The 23,647-nt window shown below is 42.6% G+C and overlaps 1 protein-coding gene across 4 annotated transcripts in view; it reads right to left on the bottom strand.

Annotated features, from left to right (window-relative positions):
- FHL2 (four and a half LIM domains 2) overlaps window positions 1–23,647 on the bottom strand; it is a 68,637-nt gene that overhangs the window by 23,361 nt on the left and 21,629 nt on the right. The window contains exons 2-4 of one of the 4 annotated variants that reach the window (XM_090281866.1): window positions 14,150–14,284; window positions 13,917–14,072; window positions 3,631–3,810 (exon numbers count right to left, since the gene is read on the bottom strand). In XM_090281866.1, coding sequence (XP_090137992.1) covers window positions 3,631–3,786 — 156 coding nt within the window. In that variant the 5' untranslated portion in view covers window positions 3,787–3,810; window positions 13,917–14,072; window positions 14,150–14,284. Of the gene's footprint in view, window positions 1–3,630; window positions 3,811–13,334; window positions 13,455–13,916; window positions 14,073–14,149; window positions 14,285–23,647 lie in introns of those variants that run through there. The other 3 variants (XM_090281865.1, XM_090281867.1, XM_090281864.1) reach the window with 3 other exon arrangements.

Raw genomic sequence — 23,647 nt, 5'->3', positions numbered from 1 at the left:
ACCACATGTTGCACCTGAGGCTGCACAGGGCAGACAGTATATAGCACATGGGTCGGGAACTATCCCATCTGGGTTTTAATCCTAACTCAAGTGCCTCCCAACCCTGTAACCCAGCAAGACCCCAGTGTCTCTCAGCCTCAGTGGCTTCTCCATAAAATGGAATGAAAAAGTCCCCCTAGATGGGGTTTTATGAGAAGTTTAGCCCTTGCAATTAATACATTTCCCCAGTGTGTGGAATAAAACAGTCGCTCAGTGTGGGTAGCTTTTATGACAACTATTGGAACCTAACCCTGATTACTAGTTTTAGAGCCACAGATGTATTTTCATTCATTGCTACAGTATTTCCTCCTCTTCCAAGAACCTTCCAGGGTGCCTGGATGGGTCAGGTGGCCTATTTGACTTCAGGACTTTGCTCACACTGACATGGAAAATTCAAAGTTTGAGTTGGGTATATGGCCTAGAGTTTGTTAAAGTCACTGATTTAATAAATGCATGGTACTTCTAGCTGTCTCTGGAGCTATTGGCCAGGCTGTCTTTTCTTTAATTTCTTGAATTTTTGAAGTCCAGAATATAGGTAGATAAACTCACCCACAAAAAAAAATGTATAACCAGGCTAAAAACATTTTTTGCTAGTATCCACAGGAACAGCATAATGTAAGAGGATCATAGCATTTTATTTGTATTATCTGTTCTCAACTAATTCATTGGCCACAAAAATAAATGTTTTTTACCCTTTGAGATCTCAGCACTTCTTCAGCGTAACTAAATAGAAGAATATAACTGAGTGACTGCGCAGAAGTGATATTCAAACATCTGTAATCTAACTACAGCAGCAGGTCCTGAAGTCTTGTCCATCTCATTGAAAAGGCAGTCAGTACCCACAAGATCAACCTAAATCCCATAGACTGGCCGATATTTTCTTTTATTTTTTTAATCCTCATATGAGGATTCATTATTATTATTATGTGTTTGAGAAAGAGAGGAAAAGAGAGAGGCATTATTGTGAGAAAGGAACACCAAGCAGTTGCTTCCCATTCGTGTCCCAACCAGGGAACAAACCACAACCTAGGTATGTGCCCTGACCAGGGATCGAAACCCACATCCTTTTGGTGTACAAGACCAACTGAGTCACCTGGACAGGGCACAGGCTTACCAATATTTTAAAATTACACACATACCCATGTCCTTCAGAGGGAGAGTTAAGTGAGCTCATGGGGCCTATGCTACTTTAAGAGAAGAGAATGGCCACCAGATCTGCTAGCTCAGTTGCTCTCTTGAGTGCTCTGCCTTTGACTTTACTTCCTGAAGTAACAGAAATCCTTTTTTCCTATCGTTGCTTTCTCCACAAAGTCAACTACATAATTATTTCTGAAAGTCAAGAAAATATTTCAAATATTCAAAAGCATCAAATGGCAAGATCTAACTTCAAGTCAACATCTCCTTTTCTTCTAAAATGTAGAAAATCACATGGCATAACTCCACATATAATAAACCGTTAATCTGGGTTGAAAAGTTCAGCATGATTAACTCTTGACTTTGCAGCATTCATGTTGATTTTGGCCACATTTGGAGGATTCTTGTGTTTGCTCACAAAGTATGTGCCGAAGGATAATGAGGTTCAAGTGTCTTTCCACTAAAGCATATTGGAGAAATGGTAAGTGACTTTTGTTTTGTTTTCACATTAGTCACCAGTCAAGGATGACTAGCCCCAAACATCCAAAAATGTTTCCTTTAAACTAAAGTTTTTCTTTGTCAGAGTCATAACTGAACCTCGTACCCACTTCTTTTTCATGTAAGGCTTTTATAAAATAATAATAATTCTTTCTCTGCTTATTAGTTCTTTCTCAAGCCAAACATTTTTATTAATGTTTTTATAATGAAAATTGATATATACAGAGAGAGAGCAAAGCTTCCAAGAGGTGGGTGTGGGGAACATGTTATGGAAAGAACAGGGAAGTAGCTGAAATGAAGGTGGAAGTTTGAAGTTTATAGTGATACCATCAGCTGCCGTTTACGGTACATAGGGCTATGTATCTATATACCATAATAACGTTATGAAATAGGCACCTTCATTTTACCTCCATTTTAGAAATGCGAAGACAGGCACAGAGAGATCAAGTAATTGGCCCAAGTTCACACGGCTAGTGAGCCACAGAGCCAGGCCTGGAACCGGGCAGCATGGCATCTGAGCTCTTCTGGCTGGTCTAGTCAATAAACGAAGAGGGACTAAGAACACCTGTTAGGTACAGGGAGACATCCTCAGGGATAGCAGGAAAGAGAAATGTATTTAACTTCTAGACTAGCAAGATGAGCTACTTTCTGCTCATGGTGGCCAAACTGCTGAACCTTTTCAAGCTTACATGAGACAGCCTCTGAGTTTCATTTCTTTGACACTTGGCATGCCACTCCCATTCTGAAGCCAAAAGATACACAGCCCAGTTTGGCTTCTAGTGGCTCATGTTGCACAGCCTTTGTCTCTGCTCAGGACAAAGGCGTCTTTCCACATAAGACAGAAATTATTCCTCAGTTGTCACTAAATATCTAGCACCAGAAACTGATGGTGCATCCCATAGCTTACTGCCTTTCCTAAGAATGATATGGTAAAATAAAGAAGTATAAGAAATGTGCACTAGATATGTTAGAATTGTCAATCAGTCAGCAGTTATGTATTGATATTCATAGCAATGGAGGAGAGTGACAAAATCCCAAAAGAGGACAAAAGAATGAAAGCAGAAAAAAGTGAAATGCCATAAATTGCCTTAAAGTCCATTAATCTGAAAATTCCTTTGGAGATTTTGAAGTGATCTCATTTTATACCAAATCTGTGGTTCCCAGGATGACAATCACCTAGTGTTTGTTACAGGTGTTTCAGCAGCTGTCTTGCAGGTGAAGATATCAGCACTTAGAGACACGGACAGACGGACTCCCAGGGGTGTCCTTCAGTGGTCCAGTTTAGACTAAAGAGCATAGGCCAGGGTTCCCAACACTCAGCCCCAGACCGTCAGCACAAAGGACTGGTGGCCTCAGTTGAACCTTCTGTCACATCCACAGCAGGAAAGCTGGGAATTCCTATGGGTGCGCCTTTCACCTTGAAAATGAAACAACACAAATCCTGACCTTCTGCCACTAAAGAGAAAAGAGCCCTTCGTATGCCAATGAATTTCCTGCTTTTACAAGTCCATCCATCTGGGAGTCAGCTCTGGCTCACTCAGGCACATTCATTCATTCATCAAACATTTATTGAGCAGCGCCTGCTCCTCCTGAGTCGGCACAGAGTGAACAGGAGCAAGAGAGCATGGCCCTCAAGAAGCTGCAGCACTGGGAGCTGGAATGGGTGTGAGATAAGGAAGGACACCAATAACTAGAATGTAAGAACTGTACTTAGAATGCTGAGCACAAACTTCCTGGGAAAGTGCTATGGAATCAGGAGTGGGCAGAGACCAACCGAGCAGAGGGAAGAGCTCAAAAATACTTCTGCCAGGGTCCACACCCATCAGAGTGGGGGAACCAAGAGATGAAATTTCAATAGGTGATGAGGAGCAGGACTTCAGCACAACCACACCTGTGGTTCTTGGAGAGCAGAAGGGGCCCAGGAGTTAAGGGGCACTGCTCAGGGAAGGTGCGGGGTACCTTGCAGTCACAGCCGATGGGCTTCCTGCACTCCTCGCAGGTGCTGGCGTAAAGGGCCTCAAAGCAGGCCACGCAGTAGGGGCTTTCCTCCCTCAGGATATACTTCTTGCCAAAGAGAGATTCTTCGCAATGGTGGCAGTCAAAGCGTTCGGTCATCTTGACACCTGGCCTTTCAACAACCTATTGAAAAGAAGAGAAAATACATGTCCCAGTGAGCCCAACTGTGAGTGCCATGCATGCCGATGCATTAACTGTCCTGCTCTCTGTCAGTGTCACCTCTAGCCAAGGGGTGGCTCTCTCTTCTGGGTGAAAAGTTGAAACTCACTCTTGCAATGGTCATCATTTTCAATACTTAAAAAAAAAATTAGTTGGGTTTATTTTGTGTTGGACTGCATTCCACAATTTTAAAAGTCCCAAATGTTGTTGACTGTCAGAAAAATCCCCCTTAGTTTCGGATACAAGAGCTTGCATCAGAGCTCTCATGCATATGCTTCAATGCGTCACAGGGCCTACATCTTCGCTTTCTCCCTCCCCGAAACTAGAAAGGCAGGGATAGAAACAATACGTTCAATCCTTTTTTTTTTATTAAATTTAATTTTTATTGTATATTTTTCATTACCATTTATATGTTCATTTCTATGAAGAGTTTCTATGAGCTTCCTTGTAGGAATTCATAAATTTGAATAATAAGGAAGCGCAGTGGTACAACCCTGACCTTGACATTGTATTGGGAAGCACAATCTGCTCTTGCACAAGAAAAAGTGCCATACGTTCCTCGGACGACTCATCTTTCCCAGATGAAAAGATCATCCTTCCACTGCCCGAGTATCCAGAAAGCAGGCCATTGGAAGGGCTGGCTTCCAAGAACAGGGATTAGCACACAGCAGGAAAGCCGTGGCTGCCAGTGGCCTCTCCAGGCAATACCTCCAGGCTTTCAGAAAGGAGCAGGAATGCGTCTCCATGCCAGTCACACTACATTTTTCCAGAGTGAGCATAGAGTGTGCATGAGTAGAGGGGGACAAGGAGGGGGTGGAGAGGGACAGGAGGTTTTTACCTTCTCATCCTCATGTGTCATTCCTATACACATTACAACTCTTCCAGAATGAGTCTACTGTGGAATTACTTGGTGTTGAGAAATATCTCCAGGACATTAAAAACAAAGTTGATATTCTTCAGGAATATATTCTCAAGTGGCGATATTTAATTTGTGAAAAGTAAGAAGTTTTATAAATTGTTAAATATGTGGACTGGCTGACTGTGTAACTCAGAGCAATGTTTCATGAACTTGAATAAAACTTGGTTCAATTTTCCATCATTCATTTCAAACTATTTAAGGGTGAAATTCCAGAATAATACCCTATGATGCAAATAAAGTATTGTTGCTTGGTTCATGATAACATCAAATTTGATACTGTTTATTAATTTTGTACTGTTATATATACAAGGTCTTGACAACTGTAAGCAAAGAAATGAACATCATTCAAGCATCCAGACTTGGTTATTTCCACGTTTATAGAACAGTTTTATTTTTCCAAGAGTATTAAACATGCAGCTGGACACATGTGGCAAGATCCAGCCTCCCAAATCTCTTTTCTTGGAGTTAAAGAAAACATTGTCTGGACGTTCTTGTGATAACTACACAAGAGGAGGCTCTTAAGCATTTGCATTATTATTTGGAGCCCCAAAGTATAAATATCCTTTGTACTGAAGCCATTGCAGGTGGCAGTAGCTACATTGACAGAAGACTAAATGCTTTCCTGTAATTCTTCAGTTATTGGCTTTAAAAGTGACTATTGTTTATTTCATTATAATTGAACACTGTCCTTTCAACATATATATTTTCCCAATAAAGACTGCCATTTATCTGTGGAACCAGAGGTTTATGGCCCATTCTGTTCACACATATATAAGAACAGTGACTTGAGAATCTGAAATAAAAACAATGAAAGGAGACAGGACGATAAATTGTGGAATTTTAAAACCTGGAAACAACTCCCAAGGTTTTCTGTGACAACTACCTCACTCTATGGATGGAAAAACTGGAGCCCAGGAAAATTATTGGAAAAAGAGGATTTGCATAATTTTTCTCCAAATATTAATGAAAAAAGAGGGTTCATATGAGTTTTCAAATGTTAGCCATCTAATTCAAGAAAACAAATTCTTGATCTAAATTGTAAGGTGGTTCCACGTGGGTTTGGACAAGCACAGGCCCTGCTGGGGAAAAGAAATATTCTACAGACTGTCCCACTAATCCCTCTAGAGCACCATGTTTATGTTCTCAAGCCAGTGAAAGGGGTGAACCTTCTTTCCTCTAAGGCAATGGCTATGATGCTCATATACCTGGTATCTGTTTGCTTACCTTCTCTGATTGCACAGGACCAGGACAGAAATAATTGAAGGGAGTCAACTCTGGACACAAGGAAGGGGGCTCCATGTCTGCTCAAAGTGTGACTGAGGCTATCCCAAGACAACATCATCATGACGGATGCTGACTCCCAGCAGGAATAGTGAGGCTGCAACCTGCTCAGAAGGTCCACCTGGGAAGAGGCACCTGGCCCAGTGGTTCATGTACCCTTTCTGTATATTTTTTTCTGATAATGGTGCATCTCTCTCCCTCCTGGCTCATTACCTTATCAATGAAGTTACTATGATTTCAATGACTAGAAGAACTCTTCTGCTTAAACCAACAGGTGAAGTGTAAGGTGAGCACTGATCATTAATAAGGAACAGGGCAGGATACACTTTCTCTGAGAACGTCCTCTTACAGATTTCCAGGCAGTTCTATGAAACACAAACCCTAAGAGTCAAAAGTAAGTAGCCCATAAGCTAATGAGAAAACTAAGAGCTTCCTTTCTGTCACAAAAGTGTTTAAAACCAGTTCTCCCTTAATCAAATGACCAAATCAAATATTCTTTTGCATATTTGAAGTTACACTATCAATCTTAAGCTTCTTGTTAATGAGAAAAGTTTATCTAAAGCCCTACATTGGAAGCCCCTTGTAACTTTCCATTTACAATATTTTTAAAAATTTTATTTATTGATTTTAGAGAAAGAGGAGAAGTAAGAGGGAGAGGAAAAAGAGAGAGAGAAACATTGATTTGTTGTTCCACTAATTTATGATTTATTGGTTGGTTCTTGTATGTGCCCTGACTGGGGATCGGACAGCGAACCCACAATCTTGGCAAATCAGGATGACCCTCCAACCAACTGAGCTACCCAACCAGGTAACTTTCCATTTTTAAACCCCATAAAGCACCTGATTATTCATTCATTCAGGAAGCATCAGTTGAGCTGGAACTGGGAGTCAGAAGTCATGCAAAGTGCTGAAAATACAAAAATGAGTAAGATACAGGCTCTCCCTGAAGGCACCTATATAGTCTAGTGAGGGAAACAGATAAATATCAGACTATAAATCTCCCTTCTCGGGACAGTGATGGCAAGACACACAGGGTACTGTGGGCACCAGTGGAGGGGCCCTGAGTCACCCCTTCGGGGAGGGCAGGGCAGGTTTCTTGCAGGAGACATTCCCTGTGTTGGAAAAGATTAGCCAGCTGATACTGCAGGCCAAGAGACAGAGTGAGCAGAAGCATGGGGATAAGAAACAGGGAAGAATAGACACCCCAAGAAGATGAGAGTAGGATTAGTTCAAAAATAGCAATGATGAAGCTGAAAAGAGAATCAAAGGCTCAGGAAAGGAGTGTCTGTGGCCTTGATCATGAACATGATGTGCCCGTGGGCAACGGGTTTTAGCAGGTTAGCTCCTGAGAGCCTGCAGTGAGTGTGGAGGGGACATAGGAAGGCCCTGCTGAGTGTTCACTATCTGGAAGCCCAACATTGCTTTGTAGGGTCAATGACTCTTTTAAAATGTTTTCAGGGTGTCAGAGTCCACTTCTGAACTGTTTCTTCAGATAAAAATCAGACATCTTAGTTCTGAAAGGGCTGTTATAACCTAGTTGTGTATAATCACTGACCTCTCTAAACCTCAGCCTCCCTCCTTACAGGTTACATGTCTATCATTCCTGGCCATTACCTGGGGCACAGAAATGCTAACAGGAATAAGCAACAGCACGGAAAAATCCACCAAAACATAAGTTGTGATGGTTGACTTAGTTAGTTGAATCAAATCCAAATTACAGTGTCTTGGAGTTCTCATCCCTTAGGAAGGTTAAATCATCCTCTGATGTCATTTCCCCTTGGGCACTGAACAACCAGGGTAACTGTATTTGAAGAAGCTGTATCTTAGGGAACAGGCTTGTCTCCAGGCCAAACTGGCTGCACTGGACAAGGCAGTCCCAGGTGCTGCTGGCAGCTCCATGGCCTGGGTAGCTCTCTGATCTGTCTCTGTCAGCCCAGCATCAGTCAGATGCAAGAATAAAGGTACAGAGAGCAACGGGGCAAAGATACACTGAGCTCACCTCCTGAAAAATAATTATTTAAGTCTTCAGATTTTAAATGTGGGCAATTTTTGTCTTCTCAGACTTAAAAACGGTAAAACAAAATTTGAAAGGTAAAGTGTCAGAGCAAGGGAGAGAGAAGAGAAACATGAAGAAGAAAGGAGAAGGAACATAAAAAGAACAAGGTTAATAGAGAGAGGCAGTAAGGAGATGAAGGAAGAGAGGTGAAGACATTGAAAGCCGGGATGCTTCTCCATATTTTTTTTTTTTTTTACCAGAAAGATTTCTTGAGAATCAAAGGAGGGGGCCAGCATGGTGGGTTTCAGGGGCTTGCCTGATTCTTCCCACACGGCAGACCTGTTTTGGCCAGCTTGATCCAACATGGCCAAATTTGCAAAAAAAAGACTCAGTTAAGCCTTCTTTCCAGTGTTCTTTTTCTTCATCTACCTACTTTTCTCTAACCCCAAAGATGCCATTTTCCTCCTCCCCTTCCAAACCCAAGTGTTTTTCTAGCTCAACTGTGATTTAGGAGACTCCTCTAACAGTCAATGCCTAAAGAGAAGCCTGTGAATACTCTCCCCAACACGAAAAGCTCCAGAAAGTCAGTCCTAACAAAGCTATGGCCATCTTTAAATGCCACCAGGGACCCAGCTAGGAAATTCCATTGTTATCAACAATCAACCAGAGATTTTTAGAGAGAATTAAAAAAATCAGTCTGTTTCATGTGAGTTCTTTTTAGGCATGTATTTAAAAACACAATGCTTTCATGACATTGCATGAAACTGTGTGATTGCCTGTGTCCAAAACATAAGTGCTGTGAAGGTGGGTATTATGTATCATTGTGGCCTTACCATCAAGTGACAGACACAGGGTCAGGGGCTTCATAGATACCCACAGAATGAATGAACAAATGGATGGATGAATGAATGAATATAAATGTCCTAGAGGACAAACATGTGGGCAAAAATCAAGAATGAAAACGAGGAATGTCTTTTGAGAATAATCCACTTTGCACAGCAAACCAATGTAATGTGCTTTGGAATCTGATGCCATTGAACTTTATAATGTAGCAGATATGAACTTCATCCTTTCTCTTCCATCACTGGCCTCTTTCCCTCTTCCAGATAAATGCTGAGTCCACAGCAGAGAGAACTTTCCTCATTGTGTATGGTCTCTAAATCCTTGTGAACACACAGCTAGCTGCACAGTCCAGGATGAGGTCTGGTCATGTCAAGAAGCAAAAGCCAGTGAGGAGACACTTCCAAGCATGTCTGCTAAGAAGGTGCTAGGTCACCTGACACAGGCTCCTGGCATCAGTGAAAGGCCCTGGGCCTTGTACAGACATAATGCACCCATAAAGCAAAGATCCTCACCCCCCAGCACTTTTCATGAGTGCTCTTTCTTTTAAATAAAAGTTCTGGTGAAAGGGAGAGGGGGGCCAGTTTGAGAGATGTTGCTATTTAAAAAAATATAACAATGTACCTAGAATTCTCTTAGAATTGATTTTTAGATTCTTGATAAAGTATAAGATTGACTATGCCTACAGTAATATGATATATTTATGGATCTATTGAATGAACCTTTACTGAGTACATCTATGAGCAGGGGTCAGGGATGTATTATGATTTGGTATGTAAACCAGTAACTTTCAAAAAAAATCTTGGTTTGTCTCTGATCAAGAAATGTTTTGCATGAGAGACAGTGCTTGAATAAGGTAAACTGCTGTCTTCCAAAGAAGCTTCTGAATATGGAATGATGAAAAGAAATGGGGAAATAATAAATGTCAAGTTTCTGATCTTAAGTCCATAAATGTAGGAATAGTGATACTTCATGTCCTACATACTTTTAAATTTCATCAATAAGAATGTATGAAGTAACCACTGTTTTCCATGTACTATCTGAGGTACTGGGAGACTGAGATAAGACATACAATTTCTGGAAGAGTTCAGTCCAGTTCTAACCCCAAAGAATTTAAATCACCTGTAAGATACTCTCTTGTAATTTAATCTCAAAACATGTCAGTTCAGCAGATGCTAGACAAGCATAATTATGCAGGCTAGAATGGCGGGCTGCCTCAGGTTCATAAATCATCTCAGTGCTGGGGGGTGAAGGGGAGACCCCACACTATAGCTCTACCATTGCCTTCTTGGAAACATGGGAGCAACTTATTTATGTGTTCACTCTCTCTCACAGTCTCCTCCAGTCTCCCAAAGGCACTTTGTTGCTTATGTTCCACTCTGTCTGCCTGGTCTTCCATCTGCTATGACCCTCGACTCGCCTTTTCCTTTGGCAACCTCCAACTTTCATGAAAGACTGGTCTGCTCATTCTGCCCCCCACCGCTTCCTGGTGTTTCACTAGCACACTGCACAGGATCCTGTCACTATAGCTTGTACATGTCCTGCCACTCTGTGTATGCAGTTGCTAAGCCTTATTTGTTCCAAAAGCTATGTCATCAGATGTAGACAGGACTATTTTCTTTCTGACTAAAAACCTAAATATTTACAGAATTAAGGAGCCCTCTGACATGATTTTTATTAACCCATAGAAACAGGGCAGATACTCCTTTTATTGGGCACAGACATCACTTACCTGACTTGGCACCATAAGCCTAAAGGAGGTCTTTAAGTCACAGCCTAAATCAGGGCAGTAAATGTATGGATTATGAAGGCTGAGGATGAGTGTGATAACATCTGAGATCCAAGTTCAGACCTGGTGAGAGAATCACCCATGAGAACTGGACTAATGGTGGAGAGAACAAATGCTGCCCCAAACCTTTCATAGATCACCAAGATGACAACCATATTTACAGCAAAAGGAAAATCAAGACCACCAGTAGCAAAGATGTGATGGAATCTTACAAAAGTGAGACTGAGAAACAGAATCAGTAGGAGAATGAATATATATGTAAGTCTGGAAGGCTGAGAACCAGTAACACTGATGGTGTAAGTTTTAGTTCAAAAGCTAGCAGACTCAAGAAGAGGTGATGTTTCAGTCCAAGGCTGAAGGCTGAAAAGGACTACGGTCCCAGCTGGACAATCAGAAAGGTAGAGTTCCCTCTTGCTCGGCTTTAATGTTTTATTCAGGTCTTCAACTGATTGGATGAGGCCCACCCACAACGACAAGGGCAATTTGCTTTACTCAGTCTGTTGATTCAAAAGTTAATCAACTGTAGAAACACAGACACACTCAGAAATAACATTTGTGTCTGGGTACCCCGTGGCCTAGTCCAAATCCATAATTTAGAACAGCAGAGCCCATTCATGTGACTCACCCCAAAATCACATTGCCAGCTTGGTCTCCTGGAAGAGCAGGCTCTTGGCCACTTGAAAAGAGCCCATGTATTTTGTTCAAGGTGGTCATCTTGAGGAAGTGGCCTCTCAGTGTAATTCCACATGATAAATAAGCACGGTAAAATTCTCATAATAAAACTACACAGGAAGTATCCAAAATCTTTTTGTTCACCCAAGCGCAAGGAACTTTGTGTCTCATGGCAGCTGACTCAGAGAGAAACTTTCCTACTCTAGCGCTCCTTGCTGACAAATGAGGCAACCTGAGTCTCAGAGGCTGGGCAACTGACCCTTGGTGCCAGCAGGAATAAAACCCAGGCCTCTTGAGTCCCAGTCTAGCTTTTTTCAATATCCTAATGGGCATTTTAGTTTGCAAGTCATATTTCTTTCAATACTGGAAGTGACTCAACAAGCGATCTAGGGTCAAAGTATGCAATGAAATATTCAGGTGTGCCCTCAACAGTTTAGTGGTTAAAACTCAGGCTCTGGAGTTAAGCTGTCTGGGGCCAGATCTCAGGACCACCATTCAGGAAAACCTTCAGCAAAAGTTATTTTAATCTCTCTGTGCTTCAGTTTTTCTGTAAAAATGAGGACAATATCAAGTATGTATACACTGTGTATAATGTGTAGGCTTGATAACAACCCTGCAAGAAAGACACTGCCATATCTCTGTTTTCCACTTGAGGAAACTAAGGCATGGCAAGATCTGGTGACTTAGCTCAGGTTGCACAGCTCATGGATGAGGGACAGACATGAACTCAGGCAGCCTAGCTCCAGTGATGCACGCCCACTAGCCCACCACACCTGCCTTCTGGCATATTTGTGGGTATTAAATGAGACTGTGAACATGAGTGCCTAGAACAATGCCTGGTTCTCAGTAAGCCAATTTATCCCTTATCAACATGCTGCTGAGTGAAAGCATTTTAAAGCATGACGGACTAATAAACACCATGGAAACCCAATTCTATACCTTCATTGGCATCCCTTAACAATTCAGGAAGAGCTAAATCTGGAAAACATGGTGAAAAACACTTTACATAATAAATGTTCTTCATTAAGTTTGGTTTTATGGAAGTTTAATTGTCCAACCACAAGTCCCTGTACTTCGAAGACTTGCGTCCAATGTTTTTGGTCTAAATCCCCTTCAGGATAGCGAAGTCTTCCCTCTAACATATTACTGCAAAACACAGCTAAGCAGAGGCCGGGCCAAAGGCGCCAAAAGGATCTGGCCTTGGGTTTTGTACACTGTCTCCTGTTTATAAGCCCAAACTGGGATTCATGTCCCAAGGTAAATGCAGGGATGTTGCAGCCACAGAAGGCAGCTGTGTGCCTTTCATTTAACCTGGGCTCCACTCCTTGGGAAGGAAATCCAAGTTGGGATTTGAAGGTAAATGTGATTGCTCTTCATTTAAAATGGGAAACAACATTTAACGATCTCTGTCAACAATGTCAGGCTGAGATATCACACAAGTGCAACTTGAGAGATATTTTTTCGTTTAAAGCAGCCCATTTTGTTAAACGCAGTGGTTTAGTTTTTTAATTTCTGCACGAGTTAATGCCTGAGGCTACACTGCAAGGTCCACTTCTTCCTACTAAAAGGAAGGGTTCGGACGCCCGACACAGACAGATGGGGGCCAGGGTCAAGGCCTTCAGGGTGGGGGGACGATCACCTCCGCACGCTGGGACCCGCGACTAACCTTTGCCCAGGGCTCGCCCGTGGGTGGCACAGCCCCTGCTCGCTACCCAACGGTGACCCCTTTGGGCTGGACGCGGCCCGCGGACCTCCCTCCGAGGATGGGGCGGGGGTCCCTCCGGCCTATAGTAGCCCCCGCGGCCTCCCTGCCACGGTTCAGCTTCCTTCTCCCCATGTCTCCTCCGCCGCGGGGCTCCCCTACCCCGGGGGTCTCTCCCACGGCTTGGCACCTCTCTCCCCCGGTCTCTCCTACGGCTTAGCCTCCCAGTCCCCAAGCTGTGCGGGCGGAGCCCGCCTCCCCCCCCGGCGGCCAGGATGGTGGCACTCACCGCGCGGCTGGCGGGCGCTCCCGGACGGGGCAGGAGGACGGTCCCGGGCGGCGGGAAGGCTGCTCAGGGATGCGGCTCCGCAGCCTGCTGACGGGAGTGCAGCCTCCCGCCCTGGCGAACCCCTCGTGTCATTTGACCAAATAAGGAGAAGGACGCACGCCTACGGGACGCCGGCGGCGCGGGCCGGGCGCGCTGGCAGCGGGTGCGGGGGAGCCGGGGCGAGCGCCCTTGCCCTCCTGGTCGCCGCGCCGCGCCAGCCGAGGACTGCGGGGGCGCGGATTCCGACTCTTTGTTAGCCCTGGACTTTCCCTTCGTTGCCTCGGGGTCTGTAGTTCACTGGGTAACGCGGAGCTTTTTGCCCATCGTTGGCTCACAGGGTCGAGTTTGGGGTGAGGGACCCCAGGGCACAGTGGCAGGGGTCTGCTGGGTTCCTGGAACGAGGGGCAGGCCGAAGCCCGAGAAGGCGCGGCGAGGGGCGGGAAGGATGCAACGGGGCCACTTATCTGGTCTTTCGAGGGCGGGGGCGGGGGGTGTTTAATGCGCCTGAGATGTGTGTGCACGGTGGGCTGTTTTCAGTCTTACCCTGCAGACACCTCTCTGTCACGAAGTAAACCCAGCTGATGGCCCAAAAGAATGCATAATGCCACGTTCTTTGTTTCGCTGGAGAAGGGACAGGAGCCAGTCCAACCCCCAACACTCCAGGGGCGAGGGGGCACTTTCAACGTTCTGTTGTCCTTTCTGCACGAGGTAAACAAAAGGGAGGTGGAGAGATGCCTCCCACACCCAAAGCCCAGCCCTCTGTCTGACGCACTCACCCACACACGGAGGGCAGTGGCAGGAGAGAGGGCACAGGCCGAGTCCCATGCCCGGGAAAGGGAGCATCCGGAAAGAAATGTTAGTTCTCAAGCAGGGGGTCAGCATCCGTGTGCAGGCGCAGGTGGAAGGCGAGCCTGATGGACAAAGAAGGCATAGTAGCAATACTGTGAGCAGACGTATTGTGTTTAACATTAAGTGGGCCTCAGAAGGAAAAGCTACTTGATTGTTCCCTCTTGGTTGACACGCAATGGGGCTCCGTGCAATCACAGAACGTGAGAGCCATCATATTAGCTCCCACTTACTAGCACTAGCTCTCTGTGGTATCCTGTTTGATTCTCACCCTTTTGAGACAAGGGGTTTTATGCTGAGGACCATATCAGAGAGATTTGCCCACAGCCTGGGGGCAATCATTATGCCAGTGGAGATCTGACCGGAGTCTATCAGATGGCAAAAGCATGCAAGGATCCCACAGGACATGAAATGCCCCTCACCGCATGGGTCACTCCAGTGCCCTCCAGAGGGCTAAGACATAAACCCAGACAACTGGATGTGGGGAATCCAGGCATCCCTCTGCCTTTCCTTTCCGGAACCCCTCAGCTTCTCACCAAGATGGGAAGTACGGTCTTCTAATCTGAATTCCCATTGACAATCAAGGCAGGACAGTATCTTGAAATTCAGAACAAAGTGCGTGTAGAAAAGCGTTTCTCTCTGACAATATCTAGATTTGTTGCTGTCTATATAGTTGAAAATTACAAAATGATCTAATTCTCAAATGATGAGTCAAAAAAAAGTTTAAAAATGATTGAAATATTTTTCCTTTTGGCTAACTCTATTTTATTTTATTTAGTTTTCTCAAATGTGTTTTTAATCATTTGTTTTCATTTTATTTTTTATGAATATAGTTATTTAGCTCTATAAATCTTCTAATAACTGCTTTAATATGCCATACAGATTCTGCTTTGTTGTATTTTCTTTATTATTGTTTTAAGAAATTCTGCAATTTAATTTTATATTTCACCTTTGATCTAAAGCATAGAAAAACATATTAAATGAACGTATGAGGATGTAATTAACAAAATCCAGACTGTGAAATCAAATTTATCCAGTTTCTACAAAAATGTCATAGAAGAAAGAAAGGAGAGAGATGAACTAGGAAACCAAAAGGTTTAAAAAAGACTAACCAACTCCAGTGAATGCATGGACCTAAGTTAGGTTTTGTATCAAAGAACAGTCTATTTAAAAAATAAATTTTCATGAAACAATTTGGCATTAATAAATTAATAAACTATTATTAATTTATTTTAGGTTGATAATGAAGTTACAGAACACATTTTTGAAGTTCTTACTTTGTAGAAGTATTACCAAAATATTCACCAATAAAGTAACATTAGGTCTGGGGTTGTTTCAAAATAATTTGAGTTCCAGGGGATGGATGAGATACACACACAACGTATATATAGAGAGTATCCGCTATGGATTAATCGTAACCATTGAAGCTGGGTGACAGATATGTGGGGTTCATTATACTAGTCTAGCTCCTTCTAAGGCTTGGGAAATGCCATAATGAACATTTAAAATATTATAAATACACATACCATTTTCCCTTAACCCAGCATTTCCCTTTACAGGAAATTATCTTACAGATTGACTTGCTCATGTGTAAATTGATATTCGTATGAGAGGAGTCATTATGGAGTTGTTTGTAATAGTAAAATACTGGACCATGTTATATGTCCATTAACAGGGCCTAGTTAAATATCATAACGTACATTTTAAAGTTATTTCTATGTGTGTCAGAACATGGAGGCAGCTGTACTGCCCGCCTGAACTTTTGATGTATGTAAATAAACTGTATGCAAATCAACCCGGTCCTAGCCCCTCCCATAGGAAATGAAAATGGACTTTACTTATTCCCAGAAGAAATGTTGATGGACCTAGCCCAATATGTTGACTGGCCTGGGTGGGGAAAAAGCAGGGAGATGTAAATGACCCGTTGAATGTGGTGATGGGTAAACTCACCCTAACGGAAATGTGTATTTGACAAAGTGTGGAGATAGCGCCTGCAAAACCTCAGCAGGCGGTTCTTATGGGCCACTTGGATGACTGGGTCTCCACTCGCGCTCTCTCTTTGTTTTCCTCTATGGGTCCATAAGGTGGGTGAGAAATCAATTTTCCCACTTCCCCTTGCTCCTACAGGCTCTCGAGTTGGTGCAGGAGTTTTCTCTTCTCTCTATTCTCGCTTCCCCCCCTTTTTCCCTTCAATAAACCTGGTGTTTAATCCTAGAGTGGTCTCTGGGTTATCGTTCTGAGCAAGACTACCTGACGATGTACATCTGTTAAAGAGTAAGGTAGCTATATTGATTGATTTCACATGATCTTCAAGATATAGCAATGAAAAGTAGAGAATGCTTTGTAGATAGTAACAACTATTTGTGCTAATAAAATGGAAGGGAGGAAGACAATATACACATTTAATGTGGTTGCCTCTGGACTGATATTGGGGAGACTAGGAGTATTGTGTGAAAACAAGGTTAATTTTTACTATGCAGCCTTTGTGTCTTTTAAATGTTGAGTTATATCAATATTATCCATTCAAAAAATAAAAATATTTTAAAAACACAACACATGCACTTTCTTTAAGAAAAATATGAAACAAATATTAAACTGAATTTATAGAATGTCAATGGGAGGTACTAGAAGCAGAGGAAGGAAGAATGCAATTCTGGCCTTAATGATATATGTACTTTTCTGAACAATTTTAATCAGAGCACAAACTATCAAAAAATAAATTTTTACAGAACATTCTGGTAAAATGTATTTTGAAAGTTTCTATCTTGTACACCATTGTATTCCCCAGACCTAACAGTAGTGCTTAATAAATATAGATAATGAATGAATGGGTGAATTGCAGAAGAATTGTTTAAAATGTAACTAGTCACTCATTTTGTAATTGATTATATTACTGTATAACAGATAGAATATTATAGAAAATATAACACAATCTGAAGCAGTACAGCTTGATCTATGGGATCAGCCCTGGATTTGAATCCCTATAATACTTATGACTAGCTCTGTGGTCTGGGGCAACCACAAGACCCTCAGCTTGCTCATATGTCAAAAGAGCTAATAACGTATACAATGCAAAATTGTTTGATGATCCTTTCACATAATGAATATAAACCGCTTAATCACTATTAGTTCTTGGCATAAAGTAGGCCCTCAGTTATTTGATGGTAAAGGACAGATGAATCCAGAATAAGAGGGAAACATGAAGGAGGTGAAAAGGTACAAACTTCCAGTTACAAGATAAATAAGTACTGGGGGTGTAATGTACAGCATGGTGACTATAGTCAATACCGTATTGTATCTTTGAAAGTTGTCAAGAGAGCAGATCTTAAAATTTCTCATAAGAAAAAAATTGTAGCAATATGATGGATGTTAACTAGATTTATAGTGGTGATCACTTTGTAGTGTATATAAATATGGAGTCATGATGTTGTACACCTGAAACTAATATAATGTATTTCAATTATTTATATCTCAATTTAAAAAAGAAAACATACTTAATTCTCATCAGAAGGGAGTATTAGATTTAGGTGCTATTCTAAAGATAAAAGATTGCCTTTTTGAAGTAAAAATTCTTTGCTATAGATACTATAAAAGGCTAATTGATGAAGGGAAAAATTAAGAAATTGTATTTTGGGCCCTGGCTGCTGTGGCTCAGTGGATTAAGCGTCGGCCTGTGAGCCAAGTGTCGCTGGTTCGATTCCCAGTCAGGGCACATGACTAGGTTGCACATCAGGTCCCCAGTTGTGGGCATGAGTGAGAGGCAACCACACAGTGATGTTTCTCTCCCTCTCTTTCTCCTTTCCCCTCTCTCTAAAAATAAACAAAATAAATAAATAAATAAATAAATTATTAAAAAAGAAAAAAAAGAATGGCGGTTTCTGCCTCAGAGCCTGTTCCCTCTGGAACACCCCCCACCCCCCAAAATTGTATTTTCTGGGAAAGGGGTCAGTAGCAATTCTAATAGGTTATTCAAGTTCCTCTATTTATTTCAGCTCTCCTGTAATTGTTTCACCAGCCAACAAGGCCCTAACTTCTTCCTCTCTTGATGTGGAGGTTTCAGGGTGAGGCATATCTAGGAAGGGAAGAAAGAAAGGGGAGAATTTATGGTGTAGGCCAGTGGTTCTCAAAGTGTGATCTGGGACCAGCCCAGCAGGATCACTAGGGAACTTGTTAGGAGTAAACATTCTTGGGCCCAACTGTGTGTTTCAACAAGCCCTCAAGGTAGTTCTGATGACTGACTGCTTCTGGGTAAAATGCCCTCTAGGGATTCCAGCTCTGGACTCAGTAATTTACCTGAAACCTAGGAGATGTCCATTTCTATGGGAGGAGGGAGTGGGAACAGAGATAGAATAAACATAAACCAGACTCAGGAACTCTGAATCCAATAGCAAGTACTACTTATTCTGTAAGGTAGAAAATTTACAAGATAAAAAGTTCCAGCCTATGTCTCAGTGACACAAATGCTGAAAGTTAATTCTCTCCATGAAGAGGCCCCAGAGCTTAGGCAGAGTTTCCAGAAATGGCCAAGGATTGTAGACCAGGTGGTGGGTGGTCAGGTAGACCAGTGGGGCCAGTAAGCCAAGACCCACAGCACCAGCTCTAGGAGACCTGACCATCACGAGGAAGAAAGGGAAACCCATGAAAACACAGGGCCAAGGGGGAGAGGGTACCAGACCTTCCTTAGTTACCCTAACTGACCATTTCAATGAAGATTTTTAGAGCACTTTTATTCCATTGAAGATGGGATTTCTCACAGGCAATTCCACCCACTCAAACCCTTAGCAGGAAACTAGTGGATGATTTGCCCTTGATTCCGAGGTAATCATTCTTAATTGTCTCAGATGATTGGAGGGCGAGTAAGTGTCTCAGATCATAAAAGCCTGTGGTCAAAGGGTGAATTCTCCTCACGCTCCTTGGGGGAGAATGGGGTCAGGAGGCAGATCTTTGGGAACTTCCCCATGACACAGCACCAGACCCCAGTGTGGAGGCTCAGACACCTGGACTCACTTTTCCTAAAAGCATTACCTTCCTGAACGAAGCAGGAAAACCTCTACGGAAGATGACTCTGCAGGCAGGATAGTCACCTGCCTGTGCCAACCACCTTGGTCTGGTTACAGCTACATTCTACTAGGACCCAGCTGTTGGTTTCTTGCCTGTTAGACTTTCAGGAAAAATTTAGCCCTCTACAAAGGCAAACCCTTTTCCTTCCCTTCCCCTATTACCATGCTGTGCTTAGGAGGGAAAATGCTTGGCTCTTCCTTAAGACAAAGTTTCCATATCTCATTTCTTCACTTTCTTTTCTTTCACAAACTGATTTAAAGGATGCAAAATGTCAGTGTTTAAAGTCTGAAAATATGTCTGACTCTGAGCCAAATCAATAGACAACTCCATGAGTCTGGGTTTGCCATCATTGGTTAATCTTATTTGGCGCATTTGATACAAGTTTCCATGTGACTTTGAAAACTCATTAAGAAAGTTTCTCAAAAATTGGCAGCCTAATGACCAATAAAGTGAAACCGTTCACACTGCAGTTGCGATCAGTTGTGAGTCAGCCAATGATGCTAGACTGTTTTAGATGAACACTGTTTATGTGGACCCAGAAAAAGTTTGCTTCTTATTTGAGATTTTTTGTCCTTTTCAGTCCTTTCCTTCAGTACTCTGTCCACTTTTGTGCTTGCCAGCAGTTTTTTCACCTCTATCAGCTATTCCAAAATCCATTTAAAAGAAGTGTTACTAAGGTCTGTGCAGACCTGTCAGAATCTTATTTTGAATGAACCCTGTTTGCTTCCCTAAAATACCCGAAGCTCTTTTTTATTTCACATTCTTCTTCTCCTTCTCCTCCTTCTTCTTCCTTCTTTCTTTCTTTCTTCTTCTTCCTCTTCTCCTCCTTCTCCTTCTCCTTCTCCTTCTCCTTCTCCTTCTCCTTCTCCTTCTCCTTCTCCTTCTTCTTCTTCTTCTTCTTCTTCTTCTTCTTCTTCTTCTTCTTCTTCTTTCTTCTTCTTCTCCCCCACCCCCAATTAGGAGAGAAGGTTACCTGAAGCTATTTCACATGTGGCCTCTGACAGTTCTTCCTGGCATCTCAAAATGGGAGATTTTCATGCCTCACTTGTTTTTTCAGAATGTTAATTTTAAACCACACTGAAATCCAGAAATTCTTAGTGAATTAACTTTATGAGTTGATACTTCAACTTTAAAATTGCAAGCTCTTTCTCCCACCATCAAAGTCCTTTTGTATGATTTCTGCTTTGATCAGGGTCATTAACAGAAAAACCACTGGTCTAGCTAGGAAGAGCCATGGGCCAGCCCCTAGCAGGAAGGGCTGGAGATTGGCCCCCAGGTCCCCTATGGAGCAGTGTGTGTGCCCTGCCCATCTCACCTGTGAGACAAAGGATGTACTACCTCTCTTCTTATCTTAAAGGGTTATTTCAAATAATTTAATTTTCCCCAAGTCATTTTCATGTTTAATAAATAATTGAACATTTTCTAGAATGTCTTCTGTGGCTGATTCTTCATCATGTGTGTGGACTGGTGTGAAATGAAAAGCTGTATTATATGTTGCTTTATGTTCTTCCAAAAAACAAGTTAAGGGGTATCTTTTACTTGTTTCAGAAAGTAACATTGGACCTGAGAGTCATGACAGAGCTTTCTGGAGCAGTCAAGTGTCTTTCTGCATCATTGCAATGGTAACTGTTGAAATATCAGGAAAAGGTTTTCTAAAATAACTGACCTCAGTGTATACTGGTAGTACTACTCTCCCCCCACCCCCCAATATGTTTTTAAATTCTGGGCCATCCTAACTGCACGATATTTTTGGAAATGTATGCACAGTGAGAGATGGTGAGCAATTACTCTATAACAGTTCCAGATTAGTCATGAGCCTCCCCACAAGGATGGAGGGAGCTCCAGTGGCAAATGATTTTTGGATACCTAACAATAGTTACCTAAGTGTTCTTAATTTGAGATATCTTTTCCTTTTTCTTTCTTTTCTCTTTTGCCTTCACTTCAACAACTTGAAATTATATTTTCATCTTGAAGATGGCCTTATTGTAGCCTAGTTCCCTGGCCTTGTTACCATAGTATAGATTCAGTTCTCACTCCCATCTCTTAGTGTGGAGTGTCTATTTCCCTGTGTCTCAATTGGTCCCTTGAATTTCCAGGTCATATTAAAAGCAGATGAGAGACATTCTTGAGAGGTTTTCTTTTTCTAAGAGTATGTTTGGAAAGTTATCATATCAGGAGGGCCAGGAACTGTGATCCTAAGCTAGGAGGTCTTTGAGAACTTCTGTCTCATTCTCTTTGTTCCCATATGCTCCACCTACAGCCAGGGGAAGGGGAGAGGATGCAGGGGGAATGGGGTAGGAAGATTCCTTATTTCACTCTGTTCTGCCTGGCAAGTTCCTTTTTATTATTTAAAACACAGATAAAGTGTCTCCCCTAGGAAGGCTGTGCAGAGAACCCATCAATAGCGTCATTTTTTATCATTCCCTACTATCGCTTCATTCCCTTCTTTACAACAATGAGTGTGACCCCTATGGGCAAGGATTGAGACCTTCATTTCTATATTTCTGCAATTTGCAACTTGGTCAACATTTACTGAATTCAATTCCAGTTTGTTTTTTAATGCCTAAACCAACATAGGTTAGCCATACAAGGCTCATATGGGCCTACCTGAACCAAAAAAACCCAACCCATTGCCTATTTGGACAATTCAGCTATCTGGGCTTTGCACTGAGATCCAATTTGCAATCAACCTGAATTAAAGCAAAACAGAAGGGCCTGTCCTTCTAGATGACATCAGAGGTTAAGAAGCTGAAAATGCAGCTGCAGGGGTCAGCATGGGGAAGTTCTTGGGATAGTACTTCTATCTCCAAGAGTCTAGATCTTCATGAAGTGGGGCTGCTTCTCCTGACCTGCTCCTGCTGCTGCGTTCTGCCTGGGTCTTACGCAACCACTAAGACTGCTGCTCATTGAGGGACTTCCTTGAAGTCTACACTCTTCAGGTCTTTAAATAACACTTGGGGCATGCTTGATTTTTTATCAAATGCTTTAAATTTTTTTTTTATCTATACCAATGGGAATATATATATAAAAACTCCTGTCTCCCATAGAAATTTGTAAAGGTTCTCTCCTCTATAGGGGCGCGAGCATGTATTGTGGGCCATTTGTGGAGCAGGTCTACTTGCTGTTGCCTATTTAGCAATAACAACGCTGCTGTAGTTTGGAAGAGGGGCCCCCTACCCTTGAAGCTGCTTTTGATAAACAGTCTGCAGAGATGGGCCCAGACCAAAGCGCATAGCTAATCTCCCTCCAACCATACCTTTTAGAAGGTGAAATCACTCAGAAAGAAAAACTGGTCTATTTCCTTCATTCACTCAGATTGTTGATGTATAAACATTCCCAAAGGTAGATAGGATTCATAAGCTTATACTTTTTTTGACTTTTGGCATTCACACTCACGGAGATATCTGCGGGGCTTTACAAACCATGTAGTTCTAGTTTTGACTTAACCATCAACAGGCCATTTTAGAACACTTCCCAACCAAGACTGGAACCAGCCCTTTCTCTTATGAGAAGCCCACTTTTACACAGCCCGCTGGGTTTGCAGTGAGAAATCCGATGTTTTGGACAGGTCTCCCTTGCTCATGTGCAAGAGGCACAACCAAACAGATAGAGGACAGTGTCTTGACATCCCTGATTATGGAATGAGAAGTTTAGAGGAGCATTCAATCATCACCACTATTACAACAAATTTTTTCTTTCTCTTTTTTCTTTTGACTGCTGATATGGTGGCATTTCTTTTGTATAGAAAGGTGAGTTGGATATGGATTTAGACTCAGTCTTGGAAGATTAATTTCTTCCCCTTTTTGTCTGAAACCTCAGGAGGAAAGGTGGTTTAAGAGGAGCTTCCAATGCAACATGTTGCCAGGGGAAGAGTAGTGACAGGGGAGGGGCACCTGGGGAGCCTGTGGCATCCCCAGGGCAAAACGCCTCCCTGTTGTGGCAGGGAAGGCTGGGAGGGGCTGGGCCCAGCAGTGGTAAATGTCTATGTGCCACAAGGCTTTGGGACATAGAGAAGGAGCCGCACAGGCCTGCTGCAAAGAATGTTCCAGAGAGAACAAGAGGAGGCCGTCTGTAGGAGAAATAGGAAAGACTAACACGGTGAGAGGAAGGAAAAGGAAGCTTCCATTTCAGAAATGTGCAAGGAGGCGGTACTTGGCTGGTTAATTTATAGGGGCAAATAAAGCACTGGATACTATTCACCTAGAAGTCAGAAATGGTTTTAGAGGCAAAAGCTGAAGTTATCCCCAAACTCTCCCACTTAGCTTCAGCTATTTCAAGAGGGGCCATGACATTATAGCTCAGCAAGCCAGCAAAGTACGAGAAATGTAGAGGGCATTTACCAGCTTAGAAGACCAGTCCCCAAGTAA

Source organism: Furipterus horrens, unplaced genomic scaffold (assembly GCF_987537825.1).
Source record: "Furipterus horrens unplaced genomic scaffold, mFurHor1.1.pri manual_scaffold_6, whole genome shotgun sequence".
Lineage (NCBI taxonomy): Eukaryota > Metazoa > Chordata > Mammalia > Chiroptera > Furipteridae > Furipterus > Furipterus horrens.
The sequence above is the reverse complement of the archived record's forward strand: the minus strand, read 5'-3'. Positions and strand labels throughout refer to the sequence as shown.